Source organism: Macaca thibetana, chromosome 5, assembly GCF_024542745.1.
Source record: "Macaca thibetana thibetana isolate TM-01 chromosome 5, ASM2454274v1, whole genome shotgun sequence".
Lineage (NCBI taxonomy): Eukaryota > Metazoa > Chordata > Mammalia > Primates > Cercopithecidae > Macaca > Macaca thibetana.
This window is the reverse complement of record NC_065582.1, coordinates 147,211,449-147,232,984: the sequence shown is the minus strand read 5'-3', so window position 1 is coordinate 147,232,984 and position 21,536 is coordinate 147,211,449. Positions and strand designations below refer to the sequence as shown.

Genomic DNA, 21,536 nt, shown 5'->3' with positions numbered 1-21,536 from the left:
CCCACTAACTTCAGGAGACATCTTAATTTGGCATCTGATGGTTTGAAATAGTTTCTGTAATCAAATCCTGAATAAAATCCATTTTAAAGCCTACAGAAAGTTAAGAAACAAGTCTAAAAATTTGTTGAAATGTTTACTGAACGAACATAATACATTTGTCTGAGAAGAGATGCACACTAAAGTCCCCTACAAGCAACTAATGGGAAAAGATCACACTGGTAACTCCAATTTTTAAAAATATGGTCATGAAAGATAATTGTAGTTGGTGTTTATGAATCATCTTTTGGGGGAAAAGCCCCCAACAACTCTACAAATTGAGATCCAGAACTGAGAAAATCATCAGGTGAAATACCAGGACCAAAAAACTTATTTTATTTGAATTCCACTTTCTGAGAAGAAAACTAGTATTGCAGCAGTCATTTAATGAAAACTTACAGTTTCACTGAGGATTCAGCTATCCTTTGACATGTACATAACAATCTTTAGATTGAATCATAAAAAGTTGACTGTCTACAAGAAATTATTTCACAAATTTATCTATTTTAAATAACACTTAAGTTATTACATACACACTGACATCAAAATCATGCCAGAGCAATGTTACTACTTTTACATGTTTATGAGTATTCATGATCTTTAATGTCTGGACACATTCTAGGTCACAGAACAGAAGCAAATTTTCACTTTTGTGTGTTTTTTGGTACAGTGACATGTCTAGCTCCTTTTCAGCAAGATATATCTGCTTAAATAATTAACACTATTGGATATTAGTCCCTCAAAGCAAATGTCTATTTTATCTGGTATTCTAGGAAGAGAGAGAGAGACAGAGAAAGAAAATAAACAAAGAAATGTGACTGCAATCTAATTTCCAAGAGAGAAGCTCTACTTCTGAATACTGGCCCCATACTACGTATTTTATAAATATTTTTCTCACAACTTTTCTTAAAACTTAAGTTCTCTCTTAGGAATGTCTTTAGTTAGGTCTTAAAAAGAAACTGTTTAATATAGGATGTTAACACCTACTAAGCAAAAGATGCTTGCTTCTCTTCCCACAAAAGCCAAACAGAAAACAAAGAGTGTTACTAATATTTTCTATTTATTCATTAATAAAAAGTGCATAGTACAAGCCCTTTATCCCAATCCAAGTACTCAGAAAAAGATTAACAATAGACCCTGGATGGCACAGACATGATTTGTTTGGCATGATTTAAACATATAAAAACAGTAATTAACATTTAGCATATCACACGACCACTTTTGCTTTTAACAAAGCAATCTTCACACATTTAGAAATATAAAACTAAATTTACTATTGCAAGAACAAAAATTTAACCCATTGAACTTTAAACTCTTCATTTTTCCTTCTTCAAATTACTGTTTTGTGTCTTAAACTGAGCTGGTCAAATTTGAGCACATAATTCATGTAGAGTGACAGACTTTCATTTAGAGTGACAGACTTCCAAGGTTCCTTTGAAAATTTAAGATACTGGTAATTCCATAAACACTCCCACACCACATACCACAAAAACACTAAAAGTAACCATAGAATAGCTGTATTCAATAATTATTTTGGAAAATCCACATTGTAAAATAGGACTTGCTGACCATGGGACAGTGCTTGGATAGATAACATGAAAAAAATGAAAAACATTTTTTTTTTTTTGAGAGGGAGTTTCACTCTTGTTGCCCAGGCTGTAGTGCAATGGCATGACCTTGGCTCACTGCAACCTCCGCCTCCCAGGTTAAGTGATTCTCCTGCCTCAGCTTCCCAAGTAGGTGGGATTACAGGCATGCACCACCACACCCAGCTACTTTTGTATTTTTAGTAGAGACGTTGACCAGGCTGGTCTCAAACTCCTGACCTCAGGTGATCTGGCTGCCTCAGTCTCCCAAAGTGATGGGACTACAGGCATGAACCACCATGCCCAGCCTGAAAAAAATCTTTTACTAGAAACAGTTCCAATGTTAACCTTTTCCACATGGAAAACAAAACAAACAAAAAACAAAACAACCTCCCACCATTATTGTGCATAAAACAAAATAAGCTTTTTTACTTTTTTCTTTTTGGCAGAGACAGGGTCTTGCTATGTTGCCCAGGCTAGTCTCAAACTCCTGGGCTCAAGCAGTTCTCCTGCCTCAGCCTCCCAAATTGCTGGGATTACAGGCATGAGCCACCATGACTGGTCTAAAACAAAATAAATTCTTAATGACGTTTGTGGAATATGTTTAAGAGTCAAAACTGTGAAAACGTAAGCTTTATCTTTCTTTTTTCGCAGATTATTTAAAAAGGATTGTAGCCACAATTCAGGTGAATGTTTACAGGCCAAATAATGACTTGAGTGCTCAATAAAAAGGCCACAGGTAGAAGCTTTAAGAATTAAATAGAATAATATAAATTACTAGGTCAACAAGAATATTTCATGTATAGTACACTGTTTCAGGAATGCAGAGAAATTTTACAAGAAACCCAAGACTAAATACTTCATTAAGAACACTGGTTACCAAGTAAATAGATGGTTCATGTAGGAAAAAGCTAATACACAGACGTAATGTCAACTAAGTGCATGTGACAGAAATGAAGAACTAGGAATAAGAATCTAGATTTTCCAGTCAGGCACGGTGGCTCACGTCTGTAATCCTAGCACTTTGGGAGGCCATAGTGGGTGGATCACCTGAGGTCAGGAGTTTGAGACCAGCCTGGCCTACATGGCGAAACCCCGTCTCTAACTGAAGATACAAAAAGTAGCCGGGCTTGGTGGTGGGCACTTACAATGCCAGCTACTCGGGAGGCTGAGGAAGGAGAATCGCTCGAACCCGGGGGTGGATGTTGCAGTGAGCCAAGATCGCACCACTTCACTCCAGCTTGGGCGAAAGAGCAAAACTCCATCTCAAAACAACAACAAAAAAGAATCCAGATTCTTAGGTGTAATACTAGACATTCTGTGTCCAAGTTTCAGCCACTTCTTCCAATAAAGCCTTCTAAAGTCTTTTCTTTTTTTTTTTTTTGAGACAAGGTCTCACTCTGTCACTCAAGCTGGAGTGCAGTGGCGTGATCTTGGCTTCCTGCAACCTCTGTCTCCCAGGCTCAAGCGATTCTCCTGCCTCAGCCTCCTGAGTAGCTAAGACTACAGGCTGTGTCACCAAACCCGGCTAATTTTTGTATTTTTTGTAGACAAGGAGTTTCACCATGTTGGCCAGGCTGGTCTCAAACTCCTGACCTCAAGTGATCCACCCACCTCAGCCTCCCAAAGTGCTGGGATTATAGGCATAAGTCACTGCGCCCAGCCCCCAGAGCCAATTTTCAATTATTTGTGAGCCATAGATTCAGTGACTACATCAGTATCTCTTGCCAGGGATTGGCCTTCTAGCAGCTCAGAGAACAGATTGTTAGGATATATATATGGGCAAGCCTTCTAAGTTCAAGAGGCAAGAGCAGAAAATGGAATGCTATAGGGATTTAGTTCCATCTTAAGCCATTCTGGCCCTTTCTGCTCTACTTCACCAGCTGTAGAGTTAGGAAGGCTTCCAGTAGGCCACAAAAACCTTTATTCTGTGGGGCTCATTTATCCAGGATTTAACTTACCTGTGTTATGTTACCCATCTATTAACACACGTAATTCAGAGTTGGTTATATTATTTCAAGAAATTGAGCACAAAGCCAAGATGTGTACAAGGAGGAATTCAAACAATCAATATTGGATTATATAACTAAAAGATACCATTACAATGTTTATGATCTAGAATGTAATCATAATAAAGGGGAAAAAATCTCTTATGAGTATCACAATTGTATCACAGACTATTAAACAGTACAATGATACAGAGAATTTATTCAGTTCATACAAGTAATTTACCAGATCTAAACAGTGAATAGACTGACCTAAGGGGAAAAAAATCCTTACATTGATAGCAAAATATCTTCTAGCCCCCATAAATAATCTGCAATCATTTGCTAGGAAAAAAACTTCATAACCACATGGGTCATGCAGACATTTTAATTAATTTATTTATTTTTAGACAGAGTCTCGCTCTGTTGCCCTGACTGGAGTGCAGTGGCACGATCTCAGCTTATTGCAACCTCCATCTCCCGGGTTCAAGCAATTTCCTGCCTCAGCCTCCCTAGTAGCTGGGATTACAGGCACACACCACCATGCCTGGCTAATTTTTGCATTTTTAGTAGAAGCGAGGTTTTACCATGTCGGTCAGGCTGGTCTGGAACTCCTGACCTCAGGTGATTCGCCCGCCTCGGCCTCCCAAAGTGCTGAGATTACAGGCGTGAGCCACCGCGCCCGGCCCATGCAGACATTTTTAAGTGCTATTGGTATTCACTTTATTTCAAACTGAGCAAAACAATACAACCTTTTACTTTTTTATACATTTCAAAATTTCTCTCATATTAACATTCCTTCCTACCCCAATCCATCCCATCACCAAACAGGAATAAGATAAGGAGTGAAAAAAAGATGTTTGTTTCTCATTTTCCTTCTTTTCCCTTGAAGTAAACCTGTTATTTATTAAAATTTTTTATAGGCCAGAGGATAACAAAGGACTCAATGGAGTAAATAAGTAAATAGGCATTCAAATATCAGTAACCTAACAGGCCCTAATGCAGCTTTAATATTTTATTTTTATTTTTATTTTTGAGAGAGTCTTGCTCTGTCGCTCAGGCTGCAGTGCAGTGGTGCGATCTCAGCTCACTGCAACCTTTACCTCCTGGGTTCAAGCAATTCTCCTGCCTTGGCCTCCTGAGTAGCTGGGATTACAGGCACATGCACCACGCCTGGCTAATTTTTCTGTATATTTAGTAGAGACAGGGTTTCACCATGTTGGCCAAGCTGGTCTCAAACTCCTGACCTCAAATGATCCGCCCACCTCAGCCTCCCAAAGTGCTGGGATTACAGGTGTGAGCCACCGCACCAGCCTAAGATTTTCATTTTAACAGGCAGTGTTAGAACAGAAAAGAAACTTCCCAAGAGGCACTCATTTTAAAAATAAATTATAGCTTAAATTATTATGTGGATTATACCAGCAAAGGCAGAAAGAATTAATGTTTTCCTCCTTTCATGAACCTTGTAAGGCTAGTGTTGAGTGGCTTACAAATGTTATATAATGGACTGTAAATCATCTGCCATATTGATCAATCATGTTTATTTAAGGTTTTCTTAACATTAGAGATTTTTAATGAGAGTATAAAATTAGTAAACAACCATTTCATTTTTTTCTCTCTTCCTATTCTAGCCACATAAGCCAGTTTAATCCATGACACAGATTTCAGCTGTAATTTGCAAAACAATCCAAGAGCTACCACAGTCCCCAAAACTACAGAAAACTGCCATCCACAAATTAACTACCAAGGTAAATGTAAATACAACGTGGTTCTAATTTTCTTTCATACAATCCCAGACAACCTCAAATAACTTTATAAATACCTCATGAAAAAAAGCAATTTAAAAAGCTATCAAATCTATTTAAAATATATAAATGCAGACCTCTCAAATTTCCTTCAATCAGGCCAGAAATTATCACAAACATTATAATCACAGTTACAAACAGAATGAGTGGAATGTTTGTAAGTTTAGGACAACCAAAAAAGCCCCATGTAACTTTTTAAAAATATAATCATTCACTCAAATATACTGTAAATAGGAATGGCAGTAACACAGGAAGCAAAAATAAACTTGCAAGTGAAATTTCTAGAAGCTCATGAAAACAATACCATCCCATATTGCAGATACAAAAGGAAAAACAGTTCTAATGGGGTTAAGAGTACTCTGGTCATCTTCGTTCGTTTGGTCGTGCAAGGTGTTAACTATTTTCACTTCCCATATCACAAAGTTAGTCCACAGGAGGAGCTGGTGGATCTTGTCCCTGGCATTAGAAAGAAATAAATTATTTAACTGACTTTTAAAAAATTTAAAATTTTTAAAAATTTATTTTATTACTTTTTTAAAAATTGACTTATTAAATCCCAGTGCAACCAATCTAACACATAGAGAAAGAACTGAGCAGCAATGCCCCCCACCATCCCATCCCAAATATATGCTTATTTGGACTTTTCATATGTTTTTACACAAGGGAACACTAGATTAAATAACACTGTGATTTTCCACCATTTGTCTCATTTTTCCCTGTAGAATGGAAGAGAGAGGGAATCTGTATAACAGTGATGTTATCACTCCTGCCAGCAACCACATTAGCTGACACACAGTCTGCATTGCATTAATATGGTAATTTTCAAAGTGTCACAGATATAATACTTGCAGGATTATGCATTGACATCTTGACTGGTTAACCAGGAGAATGTAATGGTAAAATTTCCAGGCTTGCTAAACAATTCCGGAATTTTTTTTTTTTCTTTTTTGAGACAGAGTCTCACTCGGTCGCCAGCCCCAGGAGTGATCTTCAAACTAATGAAAGTATCTTCATCCCTCTTGCTAAGGTTGATTGGCTAAGCGAAGTACTGTATATTTAAAATGAAGCTAGGGACTTTTGTTTCTCAATACTGAATGTCTACGAGGAAGCATGTGGCTGCAGTTGCTTCTGGCAGTCATCCTATGACCCTAAGGGGAGCCCATGTTGGAATGAAGTTGATAGTAAGAGGAAAGAAACTGGGTCTTTGATGACACTGTTAAACTTTCTTAACACTGACCCTACCTCTGAATTTTTTTGATGTGTAAATCAATGAAGCCACTTGTTTTTTAAACCGCTTTGGATTGACTTTTGCTAACTTGCAATAGAAAGCAAGTGAACTATAAAGGAAAGATCAGAGTTTTTAAGATTCTCAAGATTTTATTTATTTACCCTGAAATGATGTATGAGGCCCGAGTTGGGGGTGATCAGTATTTCTACTTGGAATTAGTCTCAACACATTTTCTTACTTATTCCTAAGATAGTGGAACTACTATTCCTAGAAACACTGGCCTACAATGAATTAAGGTCCAGGAGAGTATAATCTTGCATTTCTGTCACTTTAATAGTTTCTTTTTTTTTTTTCCTTGAGACAGTCTCACTCTATCGCCCAGGCTGGAGTACGGTGGTGCGATCTCGGCTCACTGCAGCCTCCACCTCCTGCGTTCAAGTGATTCACCTGCCTCAGCTTCCCGAGTAGCTGGGATTACAAGCATGTGCCACCACGCCCGGTTAATTTTTTTTTGTATTTTTAGTAGAGACAGGGTTTCACCATGTTGGTCAAGCTGGTCTCCAGCTCCTGACCTCAAATGATCCACCCGCCTCGGCCTCCCAAAGTGCTGGGATTACAGGTGCGAGCCACCGCACCCAGCCCATTTTAATGGTTTCTAAATCAGATTATTGAGAATTCTATTTCTTTAGCTCCAAACATTGAGGAAGTTACTCTTTGATATGAAAGTAACAAAGCTATACAAAGAAAGTAAGAAAGACGGCTAGGGAATAAACACTTTATCAAGACAATATGCAAGCTGTTTTATAAATACTCTCTTCTCCAAGAAAAAACAAAAATACATGTAAAGCTTTCTATATAGTGCTAATAATGCCTTCTTTCTTTCTTTCTTTCTTTTTTTGTTTTTGAGACGGAGTCTCGCTCTTGTTGCCCAGGCTGGAGTGCAATGGCACGATCTCGCCTCACTGCAACCTCTGCCTTCTGGGTTCAAGCAATTTTCCTGCCGCAGCCTCCTGAGTAGCTGAGATTACAGGCATGAGCCACTGCCTCCGGCCTATAATGCCTTCTTTCTTAAAGTTAGCATGCTATGTATCTTTTTTGTGTATGTTTTTCTTTTCGATTTTTTTTCTTTCTATACTACATATGTTCCACTCCTTTAAAAACAAAGCAAAACACTGACTAATTAACACAGCATATTTGCTTTCTCTTATATAAAAAAATGAGTCTAACTGAACTTCTGATATCAACACCACAACATTGGAGAAAAGAAACAATTATTTCAGGAATTCCACATGGTAAAGGTTGGAAAAGAGAATTAGTGGGATAATTTGGTATTCAACAAGTGAATCTGGCCAGGCACGGTGGCTCATGCCTGTAATCCCAGCACTTTGGGAGGCAAATGCAGGCGGAGCACCTGAGGTCAGGAGTTCGAGACCAGCCTGGCCAAAATGGCGAAACCCCATCTTTACTAAAAATACAAAAATTAGCCAGTTGTGGTGACACACACCTGTAATGCCAGTACTTTGGGAGGCCGAGGCAGGCAGATCACCTGAGGTCAGGAATTTGAGATCACCCTGGCCAACATGGTGAAACCCCATCTCTACTAAAAATCCAAAAATTAGCCAGATGTGGTGCGCACCTGTAATCCCAGCTACTCGGGAAGGGGAGGCAGGAGAATCGCTTGAACCCGGAAGGCAGAGGCTGCAGTGATCCAAGATTGCACCACTGCACTCCAGCCTGGATGTGACAGAGTGAGACTCCATCTCAAAAACAAACAAACAAAAAAACGAGCAAATCTATCATGGAAATTTTCCCTTTTTTTTTGATGCTCTATCATCTTATAGTTTTTTTAATTATAAATTTTAACATTTTATTTATTTAAATTGACAAAAATTATATATATTTGTCATATACAACATGTTTTGAAATATGCATACATTTGTAGAATGGCTAAATTGAGGTAATTGGCATATTCATGGAAATTTTTTTTTTTTTTTTTTTTTTTTTTTGGAGACGAAGTTTCACTCTTGTCGCCCAGGCTGGAGTGCAATGGCGCGATCTTGGCTCACTGCAACCTCCACCTCCTGGGTTCAAGCAACTGTCTTGCCTTAGCCTCCCAAGTAGCTGGGATTACAGGCGCCCACCACCATGCCCAGCTAATTTTCGTATTTTTAGTAGAAACAGGGTTTCACCATGTTGGCCAGGATAGTCTCGAACTCCTAAACTCAGGTGATCTGCCCATCTCGGCCTCCCAAAGTGCTGGGCTTACAGGCGTGAGCCACCGTGCCCAGCCTCATGGAAATATTTTTAAAGAGATAATATTCAAATTCAATGTTAAAAAAAACACACACATAAATACTGGTTCTGAAAAGGATTAAAAGGAATCCTTTAACAGAGGTTCTTTTTTTTTTTTTGAGACACAGTCTCACTCTGTAGCCCAAGCTGGAGTGTGGTGGTGTGATCTTGGCTCACTGCAACCTCTGCCTCCTGAGCTCAAACGATTCTCAAGCCTCAGCTTCCTGAGTAGCTGGGACTATAGGCGCACACCACCATGTCCGGCTAATTTTTTGTATTTTAGTAGAGACAGGGTTTCACCATGTTGCCCAGGGTACCATGTCCGGTTAATTTTTTGTATTTTAGTAGAGACGGGGTTTTACCATGTTGCCCAGGGTGGTCTTGAACACCTGAGATCAGGCGATCTGCCCGCCTTGGCCTCCCAAAGTGCTGGGATTGCAGGTGTGAGCCACCGCGCCTGGCCAACAGAGTTTCTATTAAAGATAGTACTGAAAACTCCCTGTTGGGTCACTTTATCACAGTTTTAATTTAGAAGGTTCTAAAAATGGTTGTAATCATGACTATCAAGATTTATCAGCATGAATGATTCTGACCTCTCCTTTTGCCAGCTCAGTTGATTTGTTGTGGTACAGAAATGGAAAATGGGTTTGAGAGAAATAGGATGGGAAAATGAGGAAAATAAAATCAGACAGGCTCAGTGTCTCTACTGAATAGCTAGGACAGAAGGGGGTCAAACATTTGAGCTGAAGCTACTAAGAGTTTAGAGGCTAGAAGCATGAGAGGCAAGGGATCAACTGTGAGGTGGACAGAACTGAGTAGTGGAGGATTGAGATTTAAGCAATATTGCTGTGGATTATGAAATGGATTATTTCATAATGCTTCTCATGCGAGTAAAGATTGGAATTCAAGCCTGGGCAACCTGGCAAAACCCCATCTCTACAAAAAAAAATACAAAAAACTAGCCAAGTGTGCTAGTGCATGCCTGTGGTCCCAGCTACTCAGAAGGGTGAGGTGGGAGGATCACCTGAGCCTGGGAGGTAGAGGCTACAGTGAGCTAAGATCGCACCAATGCACTCCAGCCTGGGCAGCTGAGCAAGACCCTGTCTGAACAACAACAACAAAAAAATTGGAATTCATTTTCAAATTAATTTTCGGCTTCTGGTCTGTGCTTCTTTCTGCATTTAACTCCACAAAGATTAAGCCATCAATTAAATCTTGGAATTGCAAGATTTAATAGAACTACATAGGTAGACTACTCTATGAGTTAAATGTAATTTAACTAATATAGGTATTTTAGTCAAAACCAAGTCCTTCCCTGCCCCAGGTCACATACATTCCCTTACCCAAAAAGCATTTAAAATGTGCAATACTTACATTATGAGGACTGGTTGGCTTTCCAGGTAGGTTGGATCCTCTTAGATTCGGAGGTCTCAGTAAGAACAAGATCAATGCAATAACCATCCAGGCCACTAAGATCATAGTAACACTGATGCCATTATCACCAGAGGGTCCTGGTACTAAAGACAAACAAAAAATGTAGCATGCTCACAACATTGTTAAAAGTAAAAATAAATTCTAATGTTTAAATGTCAGTTTCAAATATTGTGTTAATATAAAAATTGTATTGATAAATTAAAGAAGTACATATTATACCTTCAATTTCCCTTTCCTTCAGTGAGAACATCTAAAAAGTAAATGATGTTAAATAGTCATAAACCAAAACCTAGTAAGTTTTTGTTGTTTTCATTTTTTGAGATGGGGTCTTGCTCTATCAAACAGGCTGGAGTGCGGTGGCTCAATCGTAGCCCACTACAGCCTTAAACTTCTATGCTCATGGGATCCTCTCACCTCAGCCTCCTGAGTAGCTGGGACTACAGGTGTGTGCCACCATGCCCCATGCCCCAAATTTTTAATTTTTGTTTTTAGGAGAAACACTGTGTTGCCTGGGCTGGTTTCTAACAATTGTTTGTTTTTTTTTTAGATGGAGTCTCACTCTGTTGCCAAGGCCAGAGTACAGTGGGATGATCTTGGCTCACTGCAACCTCCACCTCCCAGGATCAAGCAATGCTGCCTCAGTCTCCTGAGTAGCTGGGATTACAGGCATGTAATCCCAGAAATACAAAATTTAGCCACCACGCCCAGCTAATTTTTGTATTTCTAGTAGAGACAGGGGTTCACCATGTTGGCCAGGCTGGTCTTGAACTCCTGACCTTAGGTGATCCACCCGCCTTGGCCTCCCAAAGTGCTCGGATTACAGGTGTGAGCCACTGTGTCCAGCCCCACACCCCTAATTTTTTTTTTTTAATTTTTAGTAGTGATGATGTCTCACTATGTTGCTTGGACTAGTCTCTAATAAATTTTTTAATAGTATACTAATTCTTAATATTTTGGGGTAACAGAATCATTTGAGAATTTGATAAAAATTAAGAACTCTATTTTAAGAATTCATGGGGTCCTTCAACAGAGGCCTTGCAAGGCAAGCTGGCTGTGCCATGTTTGTAGATTAGTGAGTCTAGGGGCCCTAACTTCCCTAAGATCTACTTTTCTAGCTACCTCTGCCCTGTGTCTGGCACCTACATCCTTCATGATTGTTCTTTTTGATCCATTCTGGATTAAAAATAAATATGAAAAGCACTCATGTATACCAAATTCCACAATTTTGCATATAATTGTGGAAGGTTTAAGGACCCACAAAGCCACGAATCCATAAATTTGCTGAGATCTATGAATCTGAGTTAAGACCACAGAAAAAACACTCTCCTTTGGGGGGAAATCTGCATCTTAATTACAGAGGCATCATGAAAAAGAAAGGGAACATCCGGGCTGCATAATATATACATTAAAAGATCCCTTTAATTACAGTCTCAACCAAAGAGATGACTTTGGCCTTCTTTTTCACACAAAGAAGTTGAATTCAGGTCTAGATATTTTAAAATTTAATCAGTTTTTATCTTCTATCAATTTTTTGTCTTCTATTTATCATGAGGAAAAAGCTAGACAGGGATGTATGTAAGTATACAGGTATCAGTTTTTCCTGGCTCCTTGACATAGCCATGTCTTATTTAATTTGAAATAACAAGTGCCTAGCACAGTGCCTGATATGAGGTTAACAAATTTCTAATAAATGAAACATAGATTTTTTATTGAAGTATATTAGAGAACTCAATTTTCAGAAATACAAATGGCCGGATGCGGTGACTCACGCCTATTATCCCAGCATTTTGGGAGGCCAAGATGGGCATATTGCCTGAGCTCAGGAATTCGAGACCAGCCTGGGCAATATGGTGAAACCCCATCTCTGAGGGGAAAGAAAAGGAAAATCCGGCCGGGCACGGTGGCTCAAGCCTGTAATCCCAGCACTTTGGGAGGCCGAGACAGGCGGATCACGAAGTCAGGAGATCAAGACCATCCTGGCTAACACGGTGAAACCCCGTCTCTACTAAAAATATACAAAAAACTAGCCGGGCGAGGTGGCGGGCGCCTATAGTCCCAGCTACTCGGGAGGCTGAGGCAGGAGAATGGCGGGAACCCGGGAGGCGGAGCTTGCAGTGAGCTGAGATCCGGCCACTGCACTCCAGCCTGGGCGACAGAGCGAGACTCCGTCTCAAAAAAAAAGAAAAAAAAAAGAAAAGGAAAATCCGTTAGATAAACAGTTAAGGCTGGGCCCCGAGAAATGCTTGCCTGAAAAATTACAGCTGCTGCAGCTGCACAGTTAAGTCTGGACAGATACAGATAAGGAGCCAGTAAAGCAAAGAAGCCTTTTTGTTCTTTGTATAATTAGTGAGCTCCCAGGAAAAAGTTTCCTCACCTTTTCAGGCATATACACAGTGGGCTCCGTGGGAACTTGTACAGGGAGGAGTGGGGCTTACCTAAAAAAACCCACAGTTACACAAACAAGAGAAGCTGTGCTTTGTGCTTAGAAACAATCCCACAGCTGGAAAAAGGGAGTTGCACAGACAGCTTTACTGATAAGAAAAATTACTCAATCAGTTACAAGGAGGAGAGCAGTTTTTTTTTTTTTCTTCTTTCTTTTTTTTTTTTTTTGAGACGGAGTCTCGCCCTGTCGCCCAAGTTGGAGTGCAGTGGCACGTCAGCTCACTGCAACCTCCACCTCCCGGGTTCAAGTGATTCTCCTGCCGCAGTCTCCCCAGTAGCTGGGATTACAGGTGCCGCCACCATGCCTGGCTAATTTTTTGTATCTTTAGTAGAGATGGGGTTTCACCATGTTGGCCAGGCTGGTCTCAAACTCCTGACCTCATGATCTGCCTGCCTCGGCCTCCCAAAGTGCTGGGATTACAGGCGTAAGCCACTGTGCCTGGCCGCAGTTTCTTATAAAAACATTTTGCATTCAGTTGTAACCAAGCAATCCACTCGGACTCCCCTCTCTGCAGAGAGCTTTCTCTTGCTTATTACATTTTCGCTCAAACTTCACCCTTGTGACCATGCTCCTTAATCATTTTGGAGGTGAGACAAAGAACTCAGGGTGATACCTCACAAGAGAAACTGTTATATTAAGGTGCATTAGTGAGACTGCAAAATCTCTACGAAAATTAGCCAGGTGTGGTGGCGTGTGCCTATAGTCCCAGCTACCCGGAAGGCTGAGGCACGAGAATTGCTTGAACCCAGGAGGCAGAGGTTGCAGTGAGCTCAGATTACATCACTGCACTCCAGCCTGGGCGAGAGAGCAAGACCCTGTCTCAACCAAAACAAAACGAAACAAAACAAAACCAAAAGAAAACAACAACAACAACAACAAAATGAAAAGAAAGAAAAAAAATTATAGATTAGATTTCTAGAGGAAAATGTAGTATCCCTAGGTGATTACTAAAATAGCTTGTCAAGACTACAGCTGTTTGGTTTTGATCTCCTTGACTCAGGAAAAAGTAAAAGAAATCCAGACAAGATGTTGAAACTAATCTGATACACTGCATTGGGGTCAGTGGGTCCAGGGCCCAATTCCACAAAAGGAAAGGAATTGGTGGCACTGCTGAGGCCAAAAGGCTAGTGATAAAAGGAGACAAAGTCAAGTTAAGAGTTGCACTGGCCCTGCTGCAAAGAAGTCTTATGGCAAACAAATTAGCACAAAATATACATAAAAAAGAGCTGAGCTGGCCCAAGGCAGGATGGACAGAAATGCTTGTAGCCTCTGTTCCAACCCCAGTCAGTTCCCTAGAAACAGCTAAACAGGCCGGGCATGGCAGCTCATATCTGTAATCCCAGCACTTTGGGAGGCCAAGGCAGGCAGATCCCTTGAACTCAGGAGTTTGAGACCAGCCTGGGCAACATGACAAAAACCCATCTCTACAAAAAATTTTTTTAAAAATTAGCCAGGTGTGCTGGTGTGCACCTGCGGTCCCAGCTACTCAGGAGGCTGAAGTGGGAGGATGGCTTGAGCCCAGGAGGTGGACGTTGCAGTGAGCTGTAATTGCACCAGTGCACTCCAGCCTGGGCAACAGAGCCAGACCCTGTCTCAAAACTGAAACAAAAACAAACCACTTTCTTCCATTGTCTTCTGTGTCATTCCCACTGTCTGATCTAACAGTTGGATACTCCTCCATCAATAATTCTCTATTTCTTTTTCTTTATATCAACAGTTCTTTTTCTCTCTCTCTCTCTCTTTTTTTTTCAAGATGGAGTCTCGCTTCGTCACCAGGCTGGAGTGCAGTGGCGCGATCTCGGCTCACTGCAACCTCTGCCTCCCGGGTTTTATTTGTAGTAGAGATGGGATTTCACTATGTTGTCCAGGCTGGTCTCAAACTCCTGACCTCAGGTGATCCACCTGCCTTGGCCTCCGAAAATGCTGGGATTACAGGCGTAAGCCACTGCAACTGGCCAACATCAAGAGTTCTTAAACGATGGTATACATCAGAGTCACCTGAAAACTTCTTAAAAATGCAGAAATCGAGGCCGGGCGCGGTGGCTCAAGCCTGTAATCCCAGCACTTTGGGAGGCCGAGACGGGCGGATCACAAGGTCAGGAGATCGAGACCATCCTGGCTAACATGGTGAAACCCCGTCTCTACTAAAAATACAAAAAACTAGCCGGGCGAGGTGGCGGGCGCCTGTAGTCCCAGCTACTCGGGAGGCTGAGGCCGGAGAATGGCGTAAACCCGGGAGGCGGAGCTTGCAGTGAGCTGAGATCCGGCCACTGCACTCCAGCCTGGGCGACAGAGCGAGACTCCGTCTCAAAAAAAAAAAAAAAAAAAAAAAAAAAAATGCAGAAATCTGGGAAACACAAGGTCAAGAGATCACCCGGGAGGCAGAGGTTGCAGTGAGCCGAGATCGCGCCACCACACTCCAGCCTGGTGACAGAGCGAGACTCCGTCTCAAACAAAACAAAACAAAACAAAATGCAGAAATCCCACCTTCCATTTAACATATTCAGTACTTTAGTATTCCAAACAAAAATCATGAGCATCTCCCCCTGCCCTACCCCTTTCCACCCCAACTACCAAACTGGATTTCCATTCATCCAGTTGCCCAGGGCAGAAACCTAAGAAAACACCTTTTTTTTCTCTCAACAACCCGTATTTAATCCATTATGAAGTTTCTTGCAATTTTTCCTCCTAAATATCACTTGTATCTGCCTACTTTTAGCTCCATGTCCCCTCCTGCTCAAGCTACCATCACCTCTTATCTGGTCTACTGCAGTGGCCTCTTAAGGGATCTCCCTATATCTACTCCTGCTTCCCCTGTGTTCTATATTGTCTCCAGAGTGATTTGTTTTTCTTTTTTTAAAAGCAAATACATGTTGAGTGTCCCTATGTGAAATGCTTGGGTATACAAGTGTTTCAGAATTGAGATTTTTTCAGATTTGGGGATATATGCAATACACTTACTGGTTCAGCAGCCCTAATCCTAAAATCCAAAATCTGAAATGTTCCAATGAGTATTTCCTTTGAGCATCGTGTCAGCACTGAATAAGTTTCAGATTTTGGAGAATTTCAGATTTTCAGGTTAGGGATATTCAACCTATACTATTATTTTTATTTTAAATAATAGTTCAGGCCAGACCTGATGGGGCTCATGCCTGTAATCCCAGCACTTTAGGAGGCCAAGGCAGGAACATCCCTTGAGCTCAGGAGCTCAAGACCAGCCTGGGCAAAATGGCTGGTGTTGAACTTCTGGCCTCATGCAATCCTCCTGCCTGGGTTTCCCAAAGAGCTGAGAAAAACTTCTGGAGCTTAAGAGAGTTAAACCTCAGATTCCAAGTTTACTAATTCATATTTCTAGACAAACGATACCTGATCCTTTTTTAGAATCTCATGCCGGGCACCGTGGCTCACGCCTGTCGTCCCAGCACTTGGGAGGGTAAGGCGAGTGCATCACCTGAGGTCTGGAGTTCAACACCAGTCTGGCCAACATGGTAAAAAACAAACAAACAAAAAGTCTCTACTAAAAATACAAAAATTAGCCAGGCATGGTGGCGCACGCCTGTAATCCCAGCTACTCGGGGTGTTGTGGTGGAAGAATTGCTCGAACCCAGAAGACGGAGGTTGCAGTGAGCCGAGATCATGCCACTGCACTCCAGCCTGGGTAACATAGTGAGACTCCATCTCAACAACAACAACAAAATAGTAATGTCCACTTCTTTTTTAGAATCTCACAATAGTAATAAGACTCTTAGTTCCCTTAACTATCTCCTAGCTTGGTTCCTATTGCAGGTTTTCCTGCTTGCTTATCGCTGCCAGAAAAGTCTGCTTAAAACTGTTCTTGGCTGGGTACAGTGGCTCATGGCTGTGATCTCAGCACTCTAGGAGGCTGAGGCAGGAGGATCCTTGGAGCCCAGGCATTTGAGACCAGCCTGGGCAACATAGTGAGACCCCTGTCTCCACAAAAAAATTAAAAAATTAGCTGGGTGTGGTGGTGCAGGCCTGTAATCTCAGCTACTTGGGAGGCTGAGGTGGGAGGATCACTTAAGCCCAGGTGGTCAAGGCTGCAGTGAATTGTAATCACACAACTGCACTCCAGCCTGGGTGGCAGAGATAGACCCTGTCTCAACCCCAAAACAAACAAACAAACAAACAATCCCCTCTGTTCTTAACACATCTCTGCTGATTAACGTGATAACTCAGTTTCCACTGCCTACTGTTTCAACTCTGGGTTTTTGTTTTTGTTTTTATTGAGTCAGTGTCTCCCTCTGTCTCCCAGGCTGCAGTGCAGTGGCACAATCACAACCCACTGCAACCTTTGCCTCCCAGGCTCAAGTGATCCTTTCACCTCAGCCTCCTGAGTAGCTGGGACTATAGGAGTATGCCACCATGCCTGATTAATTTTTTAATATTTTTAAAACTTTTTTTTATTTTTTAGAGACAGGGTCTCACTATGTTACCCAGGCTGATCTCAAATTCCTGAGCTCAAGTGATCTGCCCACCTTGGCCTCCCAAAGTTCTGGGATTACAGGCATGAGCCACCTCACCTGGCCCTAAGTTTTGTATTTTTAGTAGAGACGGCATTTTGCCATGTTGCCAAGGCTTGTCTTGAACTCCTGAGCTCAAGCAATCCACCCACCTGAGCCTTGCAAAGTGCCAGGATTATAAGCATGAGCTACTGTGCCCAGCAATTCTAAATTCTTAGCTCAGCCTTTCCTCATATGATTTGGCCTTACTCATCTAATCTTACCTCTTACCACTTCTCAGAAAATGCATCCGCTGCTCTAGTCACGCCCCATACCTCTTCTTTATTTCTTTCTTTCTTTATTTATTTAGAGACAGAGTTTCACTCTTGCTGGCCAGGCTAGAGTGCAACGGCACGATCTCTGCTCACTGCAACCTCCGCCTCTCAGGTTCAAGTGATTCTCTTGCCTCAGCCTCCTGAGTAGCTGGGATTACAGGTGCGCACCACCACACCCAGCTAGTTTTTTGTATTTTTAGTAGAGACAAGGTTTCACCATGTTGACCAGGCTGGTCTCGAACTCCTGATCTCAGGTGATCCACCCACCTCAGCCTCCCAAAGTGATGGGATTACAGGCATAAGCCACCGCCCCTGGCCCCTCTTCTTTCTTTAGCCAATGATTCCCTGGCCTGGCTATGCATCAGAATAGCCTGTGACAGTATCAACACCACAGATTCTAAGGCACTGCCTAAGACCATCTGATTCAGGAGCAGCTTTGGGGTGGGAACAGGAACCAACGATATTTTTTAAAAGCTTTCCAAATGAATCTGATGCAACAGTTGAATGCGAACTTGTCTGGCAGCATTTGCCAACTATGCAAATTCAGTCTTCCTGGGTTACTCATTATTTCCCTGTCTAGCATGTTGTTACAACTAACTCCATTTATCCACCTATATGCTATATCCCTCTTCCATAAAAATCTCCATTTCCTCCACCCACTTTTTCCTCTGCCTTCTCTGGACTAGTGTAGCATTTCTAGTTTGAAGGAAAGGTTTCCTGTCTCTCCTAATTAACTTTTTAAGAACTGAGACCATCTCATAGCTGTTTGACTATACCATCTCTTAGATATATAATCCCTGAGCCTCGGTTTCTTTTTCTTTTTCTTCTTTCCTTCTTCCTTCCTTCCTTCCTCTTCTTCCTTCTTCTTCTTCCTCTTCTTTTACTCTTCCTCTTCTTCTATTATTATTATTATCATTTTGAGACAGAGTCTTGTTCTGTCACCAGGCTGGAGTGCAGTGGCACAATCTTGGCTCACTGCAACCTCCGCCTCCCAGTTTCAAGTGATTCCCCTGCCTCAGCCTCCCGACTAGCTGGGACTACAGGTGTGTACCACCATGCCAGGCTAATTTTTTGTATTTTAGTAGAAACGGCTTTTCACCATGTTGGCCAGGATGGTCTCGATCTCCTGACCTCGTGATTCGCCCGCCTGGGCCTCCCAAAGTGCTGGGATTACAGGTGTGAGCTACTGTGCCCAGCCGAGCCTCAGTTTCTTTACCAGTGAAGTGGAAGTATTTCCATCATCTCAGAGCAGCTACGACAATTGAAATGGTCAATACATGACAAGCGGTTAGCGAAGTGCCTGGTACACAGCAGGTAGTCAATAAACATTATCCATTAACTTTGGGAGGCAGAGGCAGGCGGATCACCTGAGGTCAGGAGTTTGAAACCAGCCTGGCTAACATGGTGAAACCTCGTCTCTACTGAAAATATAAAACTTAGCGGGGTGTGGTGGCACGGGTCTGTAATCCCAGTTACTCGAGAGGCTGAGGCAGGAGAATCTCTTGAACCTGGGAGGTGGAGGTTGCAGTGAGCCGAGACTGCGCCACTGCACTCCAGCCTGGGTGACAGAGTGAGATTCTGTCTCCGTAAGAAAAAAAAACAAAAAACACCATATCCATTACCAGTATTAGGATCAATTAGAATACAGAAAAGTGATAACGGGATGGAAGGAGCACAACACTTGGTAACTAACTGGACTGGTGGGAGGAGGAGGAAGAAAAATTAGTGAAGGATGCCTCTAAAATTTTCTGAAGGGTAACAGCATGTGTTAGAATTTCTCTACTTAAAAAGCTAAACGGAAACAGTTTTCCTGACCTCCAAGGTTTGATAACATCATTTTCTCCTATCCTCCAGTAATTCACAGCCCATCTCAGAATAGGATATTAGGTGAACCAATTAAAGTAGAACTTCTTGGTCACAGCCAGTCGTTTTCTGTTTACAGCAGTCCCATGAAATTGAGATTGACTTTGGGATGTACTATCACATGGGCATAGCATGCAAGATTATTAACAAAAAACTGGAAACAAACCTAAACGTCTGCCAAGAGTGCCTGATTAATAAATTATGGTACATCTATACAATGGAATTATTATAAAGCTGTAAACAATTTTTGAGGAAAGTCTCTATGAGGTATGCTTTTTTTGACACACACAAAAAAAAAAAAAAAAAAAAAAAGAAAGCAGGTGAAGAATGGTGTCTAAAAAGGGGAGACAAGGCTGGGCACAGTGGCTCAAGCCTGTAATCCCAGCACTTTGAGAGGCCAAGGCAGGCGGATCACTTGAGGTCAGGAGTTCAAGACCAGCTTCGCCAACATAATGAAACCCCCTCTGTACTAAAAATACAAAAACTAGCCGGGTGTAGTGGCTCATGCCTGTAATCCTAGCTACTCGGGAGGCTGAGGCATGAGAATCACTTGAATTTGGGAGGCAGAGGTTGCAGTGAGCCAGGATGGCACAACGGCACTCTAGCCTGGGCGACAGAGACAAATAATTTACAGTTGCTTGCACATGTACAAAGACACTCTGGAAAGATACAGAGAAGACCAATAATGCCTGGAGAAAGGATCTGGGTAGTTGGGAGAATATGAGGCAAGACAACTCTTCACTGTATACTAATTAACTTCTTGATTTTTGAACCTTATGTAAAAAGTTAATAGAATTAAACAAAAAAAGTAACCTAAAGTATCTTGGGGTTGAAAACACTAGGTATCTGAACTGACTTAGACTCCTTAAAATATTTAGGGACAGGAAATAAGAGGGTCACTATAGGCTTTCTGTGATTATTCACAGTCCCTTATGACAAGACCTACTCTTTAGAAAGTCTCAGAACACAGGAAAACGAGACTTGGACTGGCCTACTCACACTCCCTGACACTGCATGCAGCTGATAATATGAACATCAGGAGCGGCTTTTTTTTCTTCTAAGACGGGGTCTCTAGGAACTCCCTATATATTATTTACTTTAAGAAGTTAAGTATTTTTCACTTTATGGCCTGGAAAGATATCAAATCATAAAAATGTAGAGGGACTTTATACACCAAAATATAGCATTTCCTATTTTGCTTATGCATTAAGTTTTTGGTTACAAGCAAACATGAGTAGAGTTGATGGCCAGAGACCTCACAAATAAAATGCCAAATGGAATATTCACAATGCAGTCATTAACTTAGCTGGACACCAAGAAGATGAAAAGGTAGAGACAGGCTCTAAGAGCTGACCCATCCCGAGAGATTATTTGTATAAACTTATATAGGTTTCCACTGGGGAAAGCAAAAACAGAATAGCAGTGAACATGGACAATACACCAGTATGCTCTAACCCTGTAATTTTTGGTCCCATATAGTAATTACATTGTCCTAAGCATAGCTACCAGTTTTCAAAAAGCTGAGTCAAGGGTGATCTCTATCATTCCCTAATGTAGATCTGTTATCCTACTACAGGCTGAGTATTCCTACTCTAAAAATCCAGAATGCTCCAAAATCCAAAACTTTTTTTTTTTTTTTTTTGAGACAGTCTCGCTTAGTCGCCCAGGCTGGAGTGCAATGGCGCGATCTCGGCTCACTGCAAGCTCCGCCTCCTGGGTTCACGCCATTCTCCTGCCTCAGCCTCCCGAGTAGCTGGGACTACAGGCGCCCGCCGCCTCGCCCGGCTAATTTTTTGCATTTTTAGTAGAAGCGGGGTTTCACCGTGTTAGCCAGGATGGTCTCAATCTCCTGACCTCGTGATCCGCCCGCCTCGGCCTCCCAAAGTGCCGGGATTACAGGCGTGAGCCACCGCGCCCGGCCCAATCCAAAACTTTTTGAGAGCTGACATCATGCTCAAAAGAAATGCTTATCAGAACATTTCACATTTTCAGCTTAGGGATGGTCAACAGGTAAATGAATCTAAAAAAATGTGAAACCGAATACCCTTCTGGCTCCAAGCATTTCAAAT

The 21,536-nt window shown here is 41.7% G+C and overlaps 1 protein-coding gene across 1 annotated transcript in view; it reads right to left on the bottom strand.

Moving 5' to 3' along the window:
* Nucleotides 1–1,077: 1,077 nt before the first annotated feature.
* SMIM14 (small integral membrane protein 14) overlaps nt 1,078–21,536 on the bottom strand; it is a 720,432-nt gene continuing 699,973 nt past the window's right edge. Inside the window, exons 5-6 of the mRNA XM_050790394.1 lie at nt 10,307–10,449; nt 1,078–5,868 (exon numbers count right to left, since the gene is read on the bottom strand). Of these exons, the coding sequence (XP_050646351.1) occupies nt 5,836–5,868; nt 10,307–10,449 (176 nt within the window). The 3' untranslated portion in view covers nt 1,078–5,835. The remainder of the gene's footprint in view (nt 5,869–10,306; nt 10,450–21,536) is intronic.